The 17,096-nt window shown below is 33.2% G+C and overlaps 2 protein-coding genes across 7 annotated transcripts; both read right to left on the bottom strand.

Moving 5' to 3' along the window:
* Window positions 1-1,411: 1,411 nt before the first annotated feature.
* On the bottom strand, window positions 1,412-5,053 carry LOC137832855 (protein SUPPRESSOR OF GENE SILENCING 3). 2 transcript variants are annotated; one of them, XM_068641218.2, is made up of 6 exons: window positions 4,970-5,053; window positions 3,236-4,124; window positions 2,852-3,146; window positions 2,499-2,716; window positions 1,989-2,137; window positions 1,412-1,783 (listed from the first exon to the last, which is right to left on the bottom strand). In XM_068641218.2, exons 2-5 carry the CDS (start codon window positions 4,109-4,111, stop codon window positions 2,012-2,014), a joined length of 1,515 nt encoding a protein of 504 aa, XP_068497319.2. In that variant the 5' UTR covers window positions 4,112-4,124; window positions 4,970-5,053; the 3' UTR covers window positions 1,412-1,783; window positions 1,989-2,011. The 2 variants fall into 2 exon arrangements, with proteins under 2 accessions (XP_068497319.2, XP_068497320.2); XM_068641219.2 differs by lacking the exon at window positions 4,970-5,053 and having other exon boundaries at window positions 3,236-4,967.
* Window positions 5,054-7,169: 2,116 nt separating this feature from the next.
* LOC137832853 (mitogen-activated protein kinase kinase kinase 1) lies at window positions 7,170-17,042 on the bottom strand. Of its 5 annotated transcripts, none has more exons than XM_068641213.2 (9): window positions 16,443-17,001; window positions 15,132-15,216; window positions 14,931-14,993; window positions 13,856-14,013; window positions 13,544-13,616; window positions 13,380-13,439; window positions 8,208-8,312; window positions 7,825-7,935; window positions 7,170-7,597 (listed from the first exon to the last, which is right to left on the bottom strand). In XM_068641213.2, the coding sequence occupies exons 1-9, from the start codon at window positions 16,853-16,855 to the stop codon at window positions 7,370-7,372; spliced, it is 1,296 nt and encodes a 431-aa protein (XP_068497314.2). In that variant the 5' UTR covers window positions 16,856-17,001; the 3' UTR covers window positions 7,170-7,369. The 5 variants fall into 5 exon arrangements, with proteins under 5 accessions (XP_068497314.2, XP_090160197.1, XP_068497315.2 ...); XM_090304071.1 differs by having other exon boundaries at window positions 16,439-16,859; XM_068641215.2 differs by having other exon boundaries at window positions 7,426-7,616.
* Between the last annotated feature and the right edge of the window lie 54 nt (window positions 17,043-17,096).

Below are 17,096 nucleotides of genomic sequence, written 5' to 3'. Positions count from 1 at the left end.
AACTAATCCTGATCAGTTCAAGAAAAGGGATTTATAATATTTTTAAAGTTTAAAATTCCTAAAACTTACTTCTAATGATTTTTAAATAAGTAAAACCAGTAAATATAATTTCAACTATTGCCAGAATAAAAAATAGTTTATAATTTTTTTTTAAAAAAATATAATAATTTTAAATTATTAAAATCAACAAGTTCAAAATTACTTATTTAACCCCAAAAAAATATAATGTTTTTAAAACGTTTAAAAAATAATTAAATATTCGTGAAAGTAATTAAAATTAATAAGAGCTAAATAATGAAGATTGACCTGAGAGTACAGGCCGTAGGTAGGTGCGGCCCAGACCCAACAGAAAATAAGGCCCAGAATTTTAAATTTTTAATATCATTATAATAATATTATTTAAAAAGCTAAAACTATTATTTATTTTGTTTTTAAAATTAAAATGTAATATATAATTCAAAAGTATTATCATGTTAGCTATGCGATTTTACTTATATGTTATAACACCACAAATATTTACTATATATACAATGTTATTATGTTCTGAAATTATGTTATTATGTTCTGAAACCAACAGATGGTTTATATAAAATATAATTTGACTTATACATATACATATATATATACATATATATAATATTTATAAGGAGAAGTGTAATACTTTTAGATGGAACCAGATGTATCTTTATATTGAGTTTAAATATATTTTTAAATCTCAAGCATAGTTGCATTTTGTTTATTATTTTTATAAAAAAAAATATTTTGATATAATTTTCTATTATTTGATTTTGATCTTTGTTATATATATCTTAAAATAAACACTTTAAAGACATTTTATTGTTAATAAAAACTAATACACTATGACTCATTATTCATATTTGATCTCACTCATACCTAATTTTATTTAAAACTATACATGCAAAATATATAATAAGACAAAACTTCAACACAAAATGTTCTCGAACGGGTTGGAACTAAGACCAGTCTGTCTGCATCTCACTCCTTCCTCTCAATTGGATTTTTACGTTTTCACTCTCCCACTCCTTCCTCTCAATTGGATTTTTACGTTTTCACTCTCCTACTCTTCCTCCATGCTAACTTCAGCCTCGGTGCAAAAGACATTCTGACGCTGAAGTCAACTTCAACACTCGACACTCAATATTTAGTATTAGATGATTGCGTATCAGATCCTTTGAAATCCTTGCTTATTTATATAATTATTGTGGATCCATTGTGTTATTGGGCCTAATAAAAAGATATTAAAAAACGTTTGGTCATTAATCAGTCTCGTTGTTGGTCATGTTAATCGGTTTAAACTAGATGCCGAGTCAGAGTCTCGGTTGTGCAGATCCTATCGGTACATAAAATTATAATGAAAACTAGCAAGCAAAGAATGCTAAACTTAAATGTATAATAAGAACAAAAACTACATTTAAGGGTAAAATGAGACCAAAATTCTGATGTCAGTGAGGTTTGTCAAATGTCAGCTCTCATTTCTCAGAGAGATATGTGTATATCTGTAGATGATTTTGGCTTTAGACACTTTTCTGTTAATAATGTTACTTAGCAGCCATTGATTTGAGATAAGTTGTTCCCTTGTGACTGGTTGGAAGTGTACTTGTCCATGAGCTGTGTCAATTCATTCTCTAATTCCTTCTCAAGTTCAACCATCTCCTGCCTCTATTTCTTCTTCAGAGCCAACTTTTTCTCTTCATGAATTTTCATTATTTTCTCTCTCTCGGACTCTAACTGCATAATCTCCTTGTCCTGAGACTTCTGGGAACTACATATATTATTTCCACCCACAGAGAAGACAGATTAGAAAACACCAAAAACCAATGAGAATTTTGCTCCCTAGAAATAAAAAACTGAATCTCAAATGGCAACAGAAAGGTAAGATATATTAGGAAAAGAATGATAATAAAGAAACACATTTTGAAACGTGATTGGAATTATAATATAAACAATTAGGATTTATGAACAATTACTTGTCCTCTTTTTTGAAAGATTCTTAACAAGTGTTTTTTGCTTTTTCTTGCATCGCCTGCTGCAATTTCACAAACTGAATTTCTTTTACTGCTACAACTTGCTGAATGACTTTGATTTGATCCTGGAAATTTTTTTCTTCTGAGTCCATCTACAAAATAGTATCAAAAGGATCAGTCATGAAGGATTTTTTACATCATACACATTTTGCATATTCATATCAAATTGATCAGTCATTGATGGATTTTTCACATCATACAGATTTGTATATTCATATCAGAATGACCAGTAATTGAAGGATTTTTCGCATACAAATTTGTATATTCATAATGGGTTTGGTTTCTCCAAGATAGACTTTTCATAAAAACAGTTACTGTTCACCTTCAAAATATAGAGCACTCTAATCATATTTTGCATACAGATTCTTAAACGAAAAATATCAAAGTTTCATCTTACTAAACACAATAAGCTCCAAAAAATATCATTAATATAATTTCAGTGTCATAACTTACCTCCTTGTTCTGTCGACCAACAAGGTTTTCTTCTGTTGTCAGGCTTAACTTCTCACTTAATTCACAGAAAGAATCCAAACAGATTTGTGATTTGCTTTGTTCTTCAACTATCATGCTCTTGTAATAGTTAAGCTTCCGACTATCATCACTAATATGCTTTATCTTGCTCTCAACCATCTCTTGGTATGATCTCATTTCAAACTTCAAATGTGGCTTACCTAAAACATATAGATGTACCAGCAACATCAATTGAAACAATAAACAGAATTACAAGAATGAAAACTATTGCTGAAATAAAATTAATGTTATCATGTTCAAGTTCACCACAGATTAGGCTGAGAAGGAAAAATCACCTCTGGAGTGCCGATTGAAATCATTCAAATCTTCTTTAGAAGCCAAGTAACCATAGAGTTGGCGCTTTCCACCTGCGATAAATGGATTCTGACAGCTATTCCAAGCTTCCCTATCTCTTCTCTGTTCTTTAAAATGCTTGTGTAATCGCACTGCTTCTAAATAACCTGCTGTGGATTCCTCAAAGATTAAAACACTCAACCCTCTGTGACCTTGCGGACCATATGAGTGCCGAGCTTTAAATGCAGCATAATCACGAAAGCAATCAAGGAGTTCTTGATTCCCCATTCCATTCCACTAAAATTGAACTCAGTGAGATGAAAGAAAAACATATGTTTATAGCACAAAAGACTAAAAAATGGAGATTAATATATGTAATATTGGACCTTGTTATTTTCGTCCTGCTGATATCTTGTATTCATGATGATAACCATTGGGGGCCAAACTATTTCATGATCCTTGACTTTCTTGTCAAGAACCTCCCATCTATCATGGATTTCACAGACCACTGTTAATGGAACCCTTCTCCTCAAACACTCTTCTTCCAAGGTTTCAGCAAACATTCGGTGCACTCTTACCCTCTTTGATTGTATTGTTCTGGAATGATCCAAAAGGGGTTGCAGCCCATTGTACCAATCAATAGCACCAGGCATCCCTTGGCACGCTGGACAATGCCACTGTCTGTCTTGTGAACTTATCTCCTCATTGGCCAGTGCATTTAATCTATCAAAGAAATTCCTAAGCCACTTGCTCTTTTTGCACTGTTCATGGCTTCTCTCTCCAGTGTCCGAGTCAATGTCATCTAAAGAACAATTATCATCACTGTCCGAAACAATGTCAGATTTATCTTCAACAATCTCATCATTGTTCTCACCATGTTCTAGGAATTTTGCACTTTTGCATTGATCATTTTTGCAATCCTTAGATGTAGTTGGGTCAACTCCAATAGATGAATTTAACTCTTTCTCCAACACTGGAGTTAGTACTGACTGAGGAGGCAAATTACTGTTGTTCAAAGTTTCACTTCCTATACAAGCCAAAGTACCAAGAGAGTTGTTTTTCCTCTTTACCAACTTAAGCTTCTGAATACCATTTGGATTTCCCCAAGCATTTGGAGCAGAGTTTTGAGAAAACCAGGGTCTTGAAGCACTGCCATCAGAAATGGGATGTAGCCATCTTGAGTTCAACAGATTGCTCTGGGGAGCAGACACTCTGTACACACTTCGCAACTGGGGAAAAGGATCAGCACCATCTTCAGCCATGATTCAACAGGACCTGGAAATTGTTACACCGAAGAATAAATATCAATTACCTCATACTTACAGAGGCCTCAACAATGATGTCAGGCAAACAATAAACAAACAGATGGGTGGCTTAATTAAAAAAAAAAAAAACTAAAATCCAACACAAGATGTTCCCAAGGTATTGGTTTCAAAGACATTCTTACCTCGTGGATACAAACTTAATTTAAATATAAATCGAAACAGTACCAAGCTTCAAACTCATGTCAGCTAAATCAAGTTAATCAATTCACAATGTAGAGCCAAAACATTGGATCAATTCAATGATAAAGTGAAAATGCCTCCTCCAACTAATATAATTGAAGAGACTATGTGATGATTGTGATGGAGATAGCACACAGAGTCAAGAACAAGTTTCACTGATTACCGATTTCTTAAATTTCAAAAAACCCACAACCAATCCTATAAAAAAATTGAATCTTTTTAATTAAAAGTCAATTTCTAGAGGGATAAAGAATTCAATTTTTTCCTGGTCTGGTTGATTAACTACACACAATCCCTGTGTTCCTCTTTTTTTTAGTCCCAAAAACAGGTGCAGCAATGAAGGATCAGAAATACCAGGTCATGCTTCATTGATCATGAAAATAACAATAAAACCAAGTGGAATACAGAAAGAAATGCTACACACTCTTTGTGATTAAAATAATCTTAATCACAGATGCACTAATAACACACCAATAACAACAAAATTAAGGCTTTAGAGGGAACGCAATAGTAATGGAAAGATAGCTTTATTTTGGATGTGAAATAGCAATAAGGAATTAAAAACAATAATGCATGAAATTTGAGATTGGAGAGAGAAAGAGTGAGTAACAGCACCAGGTAGAACGTGATGATGATGATGATAATGTTGCTGACGAATTTCCCTGTTCTTCACATTAAAAAGAAAGAGTGAGTGTTCACCTAATTACTCGTTAAGAGCATAAGTATCTCTTGTACATCACTTTTATTCACTAATATATTTCTTAGCACAAAACTAATACATATTTTTCTATAATAATATGTTTTTATCTTATTTTAAATTAAAATATATTATTTTGAAATTAGTTAAATATGTTTTTATAGCATGAATTTGTTTTTCGTGTTTTTTTCAAAATTTTATATTATTTATGTATTTGTAGTATGAAAATAATATTAATGAATTATTATATATATGAAATAATTTTTAATTTTTCTTAAAATTCGTTGTTGTCTTGATTATTTTAAATAATTCCTCAAATTAAATCAATTTTGCATACAAATGACTCATTTTAATTATTAGAAACCAATTTCATTATCTTGTCATGAAAAGAAGAAAGATATATCCAATACAACTTGAGGAAATCAATAGCCTTTACTTATCATAAGTATAAATTTAGTTTAGTTGATATGTTTTATTTGTATTGGCAAATACTTAAATTTATACAGACAAACATAGACACAATTATTTCACAAGAATGACAATTCTAAAAAAACATCAGATCAAGATCAATTACTTATTATCTGATGCAGATACATGCCCAAGTCCATAGGTTTCATTGGTGGCAGAGGCATCTTCCAAATTTTGGCGGAGTTTCTCGGCAATCTCGGCATCACTGTAGCCTGATCAATGAGCTTGTTTTATTAGAAAAATTATTAGAAACCAATTTCATGGTAATTTAGAGATCTTGTCAATGAAAAGAAGAAAGATATATCCAATGCACTTAAACTCGTTGGACAAAGGAATTGAAACACAAAAATCTACATGATGGACTAATGTTAGATCAATAACTCAATTGGTCCAAAGAAAACCAAGGTAGGTTGAAGGGTAAAAAGGAAAATAGAAGAAAAATAGAGGTGAGAAGAAGGGAATATGAGGGTGTGAAAAGTAACAGTAAAAGATTTTTACATAGATCAAAGAAACGAGAGGAAGCGAATTAGAGACTATACCTCTGATGAGATTGAGAATGAGTTTGTAATCAGCGATTTAGAGCTTCTTCTTGTTGCAAATTCAAAACTATCTCTTCATATATATATATATATATCAAAGATTATATCTTCTATAAAAGATTATATATCTTTTATAAAAGAATTATATCTTCTATAAAAGATATAATCTAGGGGATTCTTGTTGCAATTTATTCTTTTATTTGATTGAGTGAGACTTAAGGATTTGCTAATATAAAACTATCTCTTCATATATATATATATATAAAAGATTATATCTTTTATAAAAGATTATAATACATCTACATAACGGTTTGTTTCAAGTCTCTTTTATTTATCTATTTAAATTTTGTTCGAGTTATCTATTTAAATTTAGATATAATTTATTTTATTTTCTTATAAAAATATTTACAGAAAATCTATCAAAATAAATGTCTTAAATTCAATTATTTCAATACAAATACATCAAATAAAAACTAAGGGAGCACAGTGTTACTCTTCCCTTCTTTCAAAAATAAAAATTCATTTTCATTTTTGTCTCTCTACAGACTTAGTATAAAACTTTTTGTCCCTTCCTCATTAGTTAAGAGAAATACTCATTTTAGTACTCGCTCTCTTTCAATTCTAAATATTTGTTTAATTTTAAAAAAAATTATAATATTATAAAAAATTCAATATTAATATATATATATATATATATTAATGTCAAATATCAATAAAAAGATTATAACTATGTAAGTATCAAATTAGAGTATCGACTAATTACTACATAAATGATAAATAAGTATAAAAAAATAAAAATAAAGAATATATTTTAATTTGATGAAATTGAGTATTATATTTTTTTTTAGATGCAATACGCTTTTTAAACAAAATTACACAAAGAAAAAAAAAATGTGTCAAGAAGGTTGGGATAAGACGAGAAATAACAGAGACATTATTACTATATCGAATTATTGAGAAAAATGAAAATTTGTATAGTTAAATAAATGTTCTTAAAACGAAATGAACCTAAGAATAAAAAAATAGAAAAGACAAAACACGCTACGCAATTAAATACTTAAAATTGAAAGTCAAATAATTTTATATGAAAAATAAATAATAAATAAAATTATTAGAAATGAGTGCAAATATATTGTAGAAATCATTTGATTCATAAATGATTACCATTATTACAATTACCATTTTCTTCAACCCAAAAAATAGAGGAAAAAAAAACACTTATTATTATTAAAGTAGCAGAGTTGAAGTGAGAAAAAAAAAAAATTAACACATTAGTTGTATAACGAGTCTTAAATACTATCTAGTTCCACTTTATAGAATCTCACTTATGTATTTCCTCTCGTAGTCTACGTCTTTGTTTTGTTCTCCATTCTTGATGGTGCAAATGTTTACAAATGGATGATCCAATAGTTGAGAAGCAGTTGGTCGTTTGTTTGGATCAGCTTGTAAGCATTTAAGAATGAAATCTCGGCCATTTGTTGATATTGATTCTGGAACAAGTGGAGGTTCACCACCTTCAAATTGAAATATGGCTTGCAACTGTTGTAACAAATGAAAACTATTCAGCATCAGTTGTCTAGTTTTAAATGTACGTGCACTGAATATTAACACTAACCATACATTCACATCCTCCTCGAGTATATACGATTTATAATATATAAAAAAGTATTTTTATTATTTTATAAAAAATGAAAATATAAATAATACAAATTGTAAATATATTACTTCTCATATATTAATTATAAATTTAAAAATATCAGACATACTGGTTCCAAATGAGAGTAAGGAGGTTGTCGTGTTAACATCTCCAATACTGTACATCCCAAGCTCCATATATCTGCTGCTAGCCCATATCCACGGCTCCTCAAGTTAACAACCTATCATCCAACAATTCAAACTCATTTTAGGCACATTATGAAATTACAAATGATTCAAAATGGTAAACTAGACAACCAATTAAAGAAATTATGTCAAACTGACGGGGCTGTTAGGGGTATCCTGGTCTTACTATTTGTGGAGGTATTTTTCGTGGGAGTATGGGAGAATTTATTAGTGCTTTTTCAGGGTTTCTTGAAGTTCAGACTGTTTTGGTTGCTGAGTTTTATGGAGTTATACATGCTATGGAGGAAGCTCAAAAGATGAGACTTACTAATGTTTGGCTTGAATGTGGTTCTGTCTTGGTTTGTGTTGCGCTTACTGCTAGGACTAATGTTCCGTGGATGCTTCGTAATCGATGGAATACTTGTCTTAATTTCTGTAGGATAACCAGGTTTAGAGTTACTCATATTTTTCGTGAGGGAAATGCATGTGCTGATAAGTTGCCTAATTTAGGGTTCATTCATAGAGAATCATTTCATTGGTATAATAGACTTCCATCTAGTCTGTTCTTAGAATTCTTTATGAATAGGTATAGTCTGTAAAAAATAGACACTCAGTCACACTTAAATTCTCTCTAAAAGAAACACTCTTCTTTGCAATTCTCTCTATTGTATTTCTTTCTGTGGTGTATCTTACAATTGAGAGACCATCCTATTTATAGGCTTTAGGAAGCTCTTCTAGAAAAGTCTTCATTATGGCCTTAAAACCCCACTAACAACACAATTAAAATCCCACTCACAACTTTTGACCTTTTACATATCCAAACTCCCATTCTACTCTTTTCTAGTAACTTCTAACTTTAAAACCCACAAATTACATTAAAGTTTATTCAACAAAACTCCCCCATAAACTTAAATGTTTCTACCATCCATCATGCCAATCATCTTCTTGAATTTGTCGAAAAAGACTTTCGGTAGCGGTTTTGTGAAGATATCAGCAACTTGATCTTGACTTGCCACATGCACCAATTCCACACTTCCTTTCTTCACATGATCACGAATAAAGTGAAAACGAACGTCAATATGTTTGCTTCTTTCATGGTTCACTGGGTTCTTTGCCAACTCAATTGTTGATTTGTTGTCAACTTGAATCACAGTTGCATCTAGTTGCTTTAGCTCCATCTTACTCAACACGTTTCTTAGCCATATCGCATGACATACACACCAAGATGCTGCCACATATTCAGCTTCACACGTCGATAGCGTCACGATCAGTTGCTTCTTTGAAAGCCAAGAAAATGCTGTGTTGCCCATAAAGAATACATATCCCGATGTACTTTTCCGATCATCTATGTCTCCACACCAATCGCTGTCAGAGTAACCCACCAACTTGTAATCTTCTGCTTTTGAGTAGAACAATCCGAGTGATACAGTACCTTGGATGTACCGTAGGACTCGCTTCAACGCCTTCCAATGTGAGTAAACCGGTTCCTCCATGAATCGACTTATGATGCCGACACTTAATGAAAGATCCGGCCGTGTGCATGTGAGATAACGAAGGCTTCCTATCAAACTCCGGTATCTACTTGCATCGACACGTTCTCCTCCATCGAACTTTGAGAGTTTTGCACCTGGTTCCATTGGTATTGATACTGGGTTGCAATTTTCCATCTTGAACTTCTTCAAAATCTCCTTTGCATATTTCTCCTGTGATACAAAAATACCTGTCTCTTTTTGTCTAACTTCCAAGCCAAGGAAAAACTTCATCAATCCCAAATCTGTCATCTCAAATTCCCGTCTCATTGTGCCCTTAAACTCTTCTATCATATCATTATTGTTACCCATAAAAATGAGATCATCAACATAAAGAGCAACAAATATCATGTTACCTCCATTGTTCTTTGCGTAAAGAGCATGCTCGTAAGGACATTGCTTGAACCCGTTCTCCTTGAAGTATGTATCGATACGAGTATTCCATGCCCGCGGTGCTTGCTTCAACCCGTAAAGTGCCTTCTTCAATTTTAGCACCTTCTTCTCCTCTCCGATTTTCATGTACCCAGGTGGTTGTTCGATGTAAACTTCTTCTTCAAGCACACCATTCAAGAATGCCGACTTGACATCCATTTGAAATATCGGCCATTTAAATTGAGCCGCTTGGGAAATGAGCAATCGAATTGTCTCCATTCTTACAACGGGAGCAAACACCTCATCGTAGTCAATTCCCTCCTTTTGTTTGTATCCCTTCGCAACGAGTCACGCCTTGTACCTCTCTATCTCGCCTTGAGCATTCATCTTTTTCTTGAATATCCACTTCACACCAATGGGTTGACTTCCCTCTGGCAATTCTGTTAGCTCCCATGTGTTGTTGCGGTCAATCGCTTTAATCTCCTCATCCATGGCAGTTTGCCACTTCTTGTCTCGCACCGCCTCTTTAAAGCTGATATTTTCAGCATCTGCCAAAAGACATACTAGGTGTACCTCATTTGTCGAATCATACAAATCATGCAAACTTCGAATTTTAGGTTGTCGTGGTTCATCTTCATCATCGGTTGTTTTGAAATTTATACTTGTCGGTGATGATTCTCCAACTTCAATCATAACCTCTGAAGAATTGTTCCAATCCCACTCGCTTGCTTCATTTATTTGCACATCACGACTCACCGTCACCTTCTTGCTTATTGGATCAAGTAGCTTGTACCCTTTGGTCTTCTCATCATACCCAATAAAAACATACCTTTTGCTTTTGTCTTCGAGCTTCGTTCTTCGTTGATCTGGTACGTGTGCATAAGCCACACTACCAAACACTTTGAGATGAGAAACTGTTGGCTTTTGTCCGCTCCATGCCTCTTGTGGTGTTTGATCATCTAACTTCACATGTGGACATCGATTTTGCACATAGATGGCGCATTGCACAGCTTCCGCCCAAAATTCCTTTGGCATCTTTTTGCTCTTAAGCATTGATCGAACCATGTCGAGAATGGTCCGATTCTTCCTCTCGGCCACACCATTTTGTTGAGGAGTGTATGGTGCAGTTAGAAATCGCCTTATGCCTTGCTCCTCGCAATACTCCATGAAAGTCGTTGAAGTATACTCGCCACCTCTATCAGATCGTACAGCTTTGATCTGTTTATCAGTTGTCCTCTCCACCATCACCTTGAACTTTTTGAACACCTCAAATGCCTCGGATTTTTCTTTCAGAAAGTAAACCCAAGTTTTCCGTGAGAAATCATCAATGAAGGTAATGAAATACCTTTTACCGCTGAAGGACTCTGGAGTAATTGGTCCACATATGTCGGTATGAATCAATTCGAGAGGTTGCTTAGCCCAATATTGAGCCTTTTTTGGAAACGAGGTTCTCACATGCTTGCTGAGCACACATTCTTCACAAAAATTTCCCTCGTAGTCCATGTTGGGTAGCCCGTGCACCATATTCTTCTTCGCTAACTCTTTTAGTCCACCATGATGTAGGTGACAAAAACGGAGATGCCACAACGATGCCTTATCTTCTATGTTGACTTGCAAACATTTTTCTCGTATGCTTCTCAAATTCAGCTTGTACATCCGATTTCTTGCCATCTCAATTCGGGCAACCAAACACCCTTGCTTGTTCTTCAAGTGTAGGAATCGATCTTTCAAAAATATCGAGTAACCTTTCTCCGTGAGTTGCCCCATACTCAAAATGTTGGTCTTGAGGTCTGGTACGTAATAAACATCTTGGAGTGACCTAATTAAGCCATCCTTTTGTAAGTAGCAAACCGTACCTCGCCCTTTGACCTCCACCTTTGATGCATCTCCAAATGAAACATGACCATCTTCAATCTTTTGCATATCTTTGAATAGGTACTCGTGACCGCACATATGGTTGCTTGCTCCAGAGTCGAGGTACCACAGAGTGTCATTGTTAATGTTGACTTCATCTTGAGCCATCAAGAGAACACCTTCATTCGTTTCGACTTCCAAGGCTAGGTTGGTTGTTTCTTCTATCTTTATATCAGCACGACAATCTTTTGCAAAATGCCCCACTTTACCACAATTGTAACATTTGTCAGAGTTACAATCCTTCGCATAGTGACCATATTTGTGACATTTGTAGCACTCGATGTTGGAATAATTCGATCGGCCACCTCTTCCTCTACCACGTCCTCTTCCACGCCAATTTGGTTGGCTCGACTGTTCCTTCTCCTTATAGTACCCTTCATGGTTGCTGCCTTTTCCACCACGACCGTTTCCACGACTTCCACGACCACGCCCTCTATATTGAGAATTTTGATGATAGAGTACCTTTTCGTCTTGGATTGACGCCTTGGTTTGAAGTGCTTGCTCGAGTGTTTCCTCCTTCTTCTTCTTCTTTCGTTGCTCGTGTGCCTTGAGAGAACCGGCGAGCTCGTCGACTGTGAGCGTCGCAAGGTCCTTTAACTCTTCTATCGCGCACACAATACTCTCAAAATTGTCTGTTAATGTTCTCAAAATCTTCTCCACAACTCGTGCATCGGTTAGAGTTTCACCGTTTCGGTTGAGTTGATTCACCACAGCCTGTACACGCGTGATGTAGTCAGATACACTTTCTGACTCCATCATCTTCATGTTCTCCAACTCGCCACGCAGAGTTTGTAGACGCACTTGCTTAACTCGGTCAGCTCCTTTGAACACCTTCTCCAATATGTCCCATGCTTCCTTTGAAGTGGACGCACCAGCAATCTTCTCAAAAATTGCCTCATCAACAGCTCTATACAACATGTACAAAGCTGCCTTATCTTTCGATCGCATCTCTTTCAATGCCTTGGTTTGAGCTGCCGTATAACCCGTGGTATTGGTCGGTTCTTCAAAACCTTCTTCGACCACCTCCCATGAATCCTGAGAACCGAGAAGAGCTTTCATTTGAATGCTCCAGTTGTCATATCTGGTCGCCTTCGTTAACCGTGGTAGCGGTATTTGACCCGTCACATTCGCCATTGGCTCTGATACCAAATTGTAAAAAATAGACACTCAGTCACACTTAAATTCTCTCTAAAAGAAACACTCTTCTTTGCAATTCTCTCTATTGTATTTCTTTCTGTGGTGTATCTTACAATTGAGAGACCATCCTATTTATAGGCTTTAGGAAGCTCTTCTAGAAAAGTCTTCATTATGGCCTTAAAACCCCACTAACAACACAATTAAAATCCCACTCACAACTTTTGACCTTTTACATATCCAAACTCCCATTCTACTCTTTTCTAGTAACTTCTAACTTTAAAACCCACAAATTACATTAAAGTTTATTCAACATAGTCTACCTATGTATCGTTTTTGTTAACATGTGGGTTTTGGTCTAGTCCCCCCATATTTTTGTATTTTTTTTATTTTTTTTTAATAATACTTTTTTCATGTGATGGCAGATGATTGTTGTTACTTGAGATGTCAGCCTAGCTGAAATGTCAAGTTGCATAATGACACCTAACATGAAAATTTTTAAAAAAAAAAAAGAAATTATGTCAAACATATGCGACATGCAGAAGAAAAACCTCAGGGGCCATCCAGTACAGAGAGCCTCCAACTGAATTAACATTGTTTAACTTTGTAACCTACAAGGAAAAAGAACCAACAACAGTATAATTGAAAGCAGATAGTATATGGAATTTACTATGATAAGATGTTCACTTGAGAAAGTGGGTTATGTTAAAGGTACCTTTGCCAAACCAAAATCTGCAAGCTTGACGGACCCAGTTGCATCAACCAGTATATTGGCACACTTTATGTCCCTTCAAATTTTAGATCAAATAAAAATTGGAATGTAGCAAGTCAATGTAAATTAATAAATATTTCCCTCGTCTATTTCCAACCATTGCATCAAACTTTGACTATTAAGTGATTTACATGCTCATTAATAGAATTCTCATGATACAAAAGAAAAAATCAAAATCCAAAATCGACATGTTTCCAAAGAAGCATTTTTTACAACAGTTGCATTGCATTAAGATAGAAACCTCAGTAGTGTTACCTGTGAATCACATGACGGTCATGAAGATACTTCAAGCCACTTAAAATTTGCCTTGTATATGCAGAAACTTGGGAGTCCATTAAACGATACTTTTTATAGAGGTTTGCTAATGATCCTTTTGTTACAAGCTCGAGGAAGATATACAACTTGTCATTATCCTGAGAAATAATGGAAATGTAAATAGCAATAACAATAAAAAAAAAAGAGAAAAATTGTCGAAATGTAATTACTCCCAAATGATGTAATCAGGAAAAAAATAATCAGAAACAAGTCATGTAGAAAAGAAAGTGCAAGTACTTCTATTCATTTGCCAAATATAATATAATATTCAGGGTATCAAAGAAGCAGTATTAAATAAAAAAGTATATACTGATAATCTCTTTAATTTAATGGGATACCATAACCAATATGAACATTAATAATTGATTCATTAAGTATGATGGTCATTTCAAAATCTTAAAATTATATTTATTTGAAAACTTTGAAGTTCAGCCTAAAAGGTTGAAAATAATATTTTTAAGGTATGAAAAAGTCTTTCATTATCTCTTTATGAAAAAATTCTCTTCTCATTATCTATATAAAGGGAACTTGTGAGGAAGAGAAAAGAAAAAAGGGAGAAGAGCAACATAGAGAGAAATGAAAAAATAGATATCCACCATAGTATGAGATTAAAAATCTTAGTAAGATGTTAGAGAGATTTTGTATTTCATCGTATTTAAAGTAAGATTAAGTATTATCCTCAAAGAGTGAGAGAAGTCAATATTGTAATCCTACCTTCATAGTGGAGACATTTTATGAATTAGGTCTCGTGAATTTTTATTTGTCAAGTTAAGGAAGCTTTCCCAATTAAAAATCTAGATATCATTATTCTATTTGTTCTATTTTTTATTATCAGTTTATTATTTTTTTTGCAAGTGTTCATTTTGTAGGTGAGTTAAAAAGGAAAAAAAATTAGTTCTGATTTTTCTTTGAATCCATGTTTGGCTAAAACACACTAAACAAGCTTAAAGTCCACACTTTCAAACATGCCCAACCCATAAATTATAATAGACTTGCGAGCTAGAAAGAAATATACCTTGCCTGTGCCTAGATATTGAACGATGTTATCATGCCGGAACTGACTCAAAAGAGATATTTCCTGAATCGAAAGCCAGAAATATTCATATATAATCAAATGCATATATATAAGATGGAAAAAAAATACATAATTTGTTGACATTTTTTATGAGAAATAAATTATGTAATTAAGTTTGAAGGAAAGACCAAGTCCTCTCACCTGTCGAAGTTGGAAAATGCTCTGTTTGCCCTGATTTCTATCATCCAGCAAGGACACCTCCTTTGCAGCAAAAAAGTTCCCATCACTGTTGGAAAAGAAAATGTATGTGTTATCTCTGAAAGCAAAAACACGACGAAATGGATGATGACTAACTAAATTATTGAATTGAAAAGTAAGAACAATATTAAAATTAATAAAAATCATTGTTCGCAATTATTTGAAAATTAATAATAATAAATTATATAATTATCTTGAGAATTTAAAATAATAAATACATTATTTAATTGAATTACATACTTAAAAAAATATAATTATGTTAATATATAAAAAAATATTATTTTAAATAATATTTTTTATTTTGTCAGTTGTGTCAATATTAAAGTGCTGTAAGGTCTACTTGTATAAAAGTTTATTTAAAAGTAACATTTTTTTTCGTAAGGTCTACCTGTATAAAAAATTGTATAATTAGTACTTAATTAACCCTTTTTATATAAAATAATAAATATATTATTTAATTGAACTGTATGCTACTAGAAACAATTAAATTGTCTAAATTTAAATACTTTTTATTCTATTAAATAAAATTCTTTATTTTATCTATCTTGCCAATATTAAACTAACAGAGTTCATTATAAGAATTTAAAAAACACTAAAAGAAATGTTACTATGATCTAAATCTGACAAAATTTAAAAAGAAAAAATAATTATCCATTTACATAAATTAAACACATATTTAACACAGATTAATTCCCGGATGAAAATTGGAATATATTCTGAATTGTTACCTGTAATGTTCCGTCACCTACATGGGCTAAGTTACCCAAAAGCTTCTTCGAATGCAATTTTAGCGGGAAAATTTCAAAATAAAATAAAAACTCTTTTAACAAAATAATTTTTGCATGTTTGAAACTTACAAAAATAAGTAAAACTAAAAAAAACTTCTATTTTATTTTTACCTTGTTACAATTACCATTTTCTTCAACCCAAAAAATAGAGGGAAAAAAACATTTATTATTATTATTTTTAGCATAAATTGATTCATAGATATTTGTGATATAATTTTGAAAAAAACGATATTAAAATTGCGTTATAAAAAGAGAATAATTTATAAGGAAGTGAGAAGAAAAGAAAAAAGAAAAAAAAATGTTGACATTAAAAATTAAAAAAAAAATATAAATTATTATAATAATATAACAATATAACAATACTTTAAATTTAAATATAATTAAAATATTAATTAATTTATTAATGAATTGCATAATTATTATGACTACCAACAAAAAATAGAATAGAAAAGATGAGATTACAAACTCTGCGAAGGCTTCGTAGACGGTTCCGAAGGAGCCCTTCCCTAACATGTACCCCTTCTGCCATAGCCCCATGTACCTCTCTCTGTTCGCCGACTCTTCCGTTTCAGCTTCTGCATCACTTTCAACTTCGGCCTCAGCTTCGGCATCAACGTTGCTACTGATGGCATTATCCACTGCCGAAGCGAAACCGTGGAGAGAAGGGGGATTTGGCGCAACCGTACTCTTCATTGCATTATCCACCGCCCAACTAAAACCATCAACACTCTCCTCTGTTTCCAAATTTGACGCAGTCCTACTCCTTATGCCACTGTCTACTGCCGAACCAAATCCACGGACGCGGTATTCTCCTTTTCCCAAAATTGAATCACTGCTACTCTTAATCGCCTCTTCAATTCTTCCAATGAAACTTGCCATTTGCGAAGTGAAATTATGTGCGTGTGTAGTGGTTTAGGGCGGAAGCACAGGAACACATATAGAGAGAGGCAAGTTGAAAGAATTGAGTAGTTGCGAGGCAAATGCAGAGAAGGTTGCGTTGTAGCTGTTGGATTCGAAACTACCAAGAACTAACCACCCTTCATATCATATTCTTTCTACCTTCCCTAAATAGTTCTTGCAGTTTAATCGTTTTTCATATAAATTAAAAACTATTATAATT

This window comes from Phaseolus vulgaris, chromosome 6 (assembly GCF_051622355.1).
Source record: "Phaseolus vulgaris cultivar YP4 chromosome 6, ASM5162235v1, whole genome shotgun sequence".
Taxonomy (NCBI): domain Eukaryota; kingdom Viridiplantae; phylum Streptophyta; class Magnoliopsida; order Fabales; family Fabaceae; genus Phaseolus; species Phaseolus vulgaris.
Note: the sequence above shows the minus strand (reverse complement) of the source record. Positions and strands in the feature narration are given on the sequence as shown.

Bases quoted from the DNA above. Each gene is read 5' to 3' on its own strand.
- LOC137832855 (XM_068641218.2), bottom strand. From the start codon at position 4,111: ATGGCTGAAGATGGTGCTGATCCTTTTCCCCAGTTGCGAAGTGTGTAC. The intron at 3,147-3,235 runs GTCCAATATTAC...GTTCAATTTTAG, and splicing joins AGCAGGACGAAAATAACAAG to TGGAATGGAATGGGGAATCA. The intron at 2,717-2,851 runs GTGATTTTTCCT...TATATGTTTTAG, and splicing joins TTTCAATCGGCACTCCAGAG to GTAAGCCACATTTGAAGTTT.
- LOC137832853 (XM_068641213.2), bottom strand. From the start codon at position 16,855: ATGGCAAGTTTCATTGGAAGAATTGAAGAGGCGATTAAGAGTAGCAGT. The intron at 13,617-13,855 runs GTAACACTACTG...TAAAATTTGAAG, and splicing joins GACCGTCATGTGATTCACAG to GGACATAAAGTGTGCCAATA. The intron at 8,313-13,379 runs GTTTTTCTTCTG...GTTATCCTACAG, and splicing joins TGTACTGGATGGCCCCTGAG to AAATTAAGACAAGTATTCCA.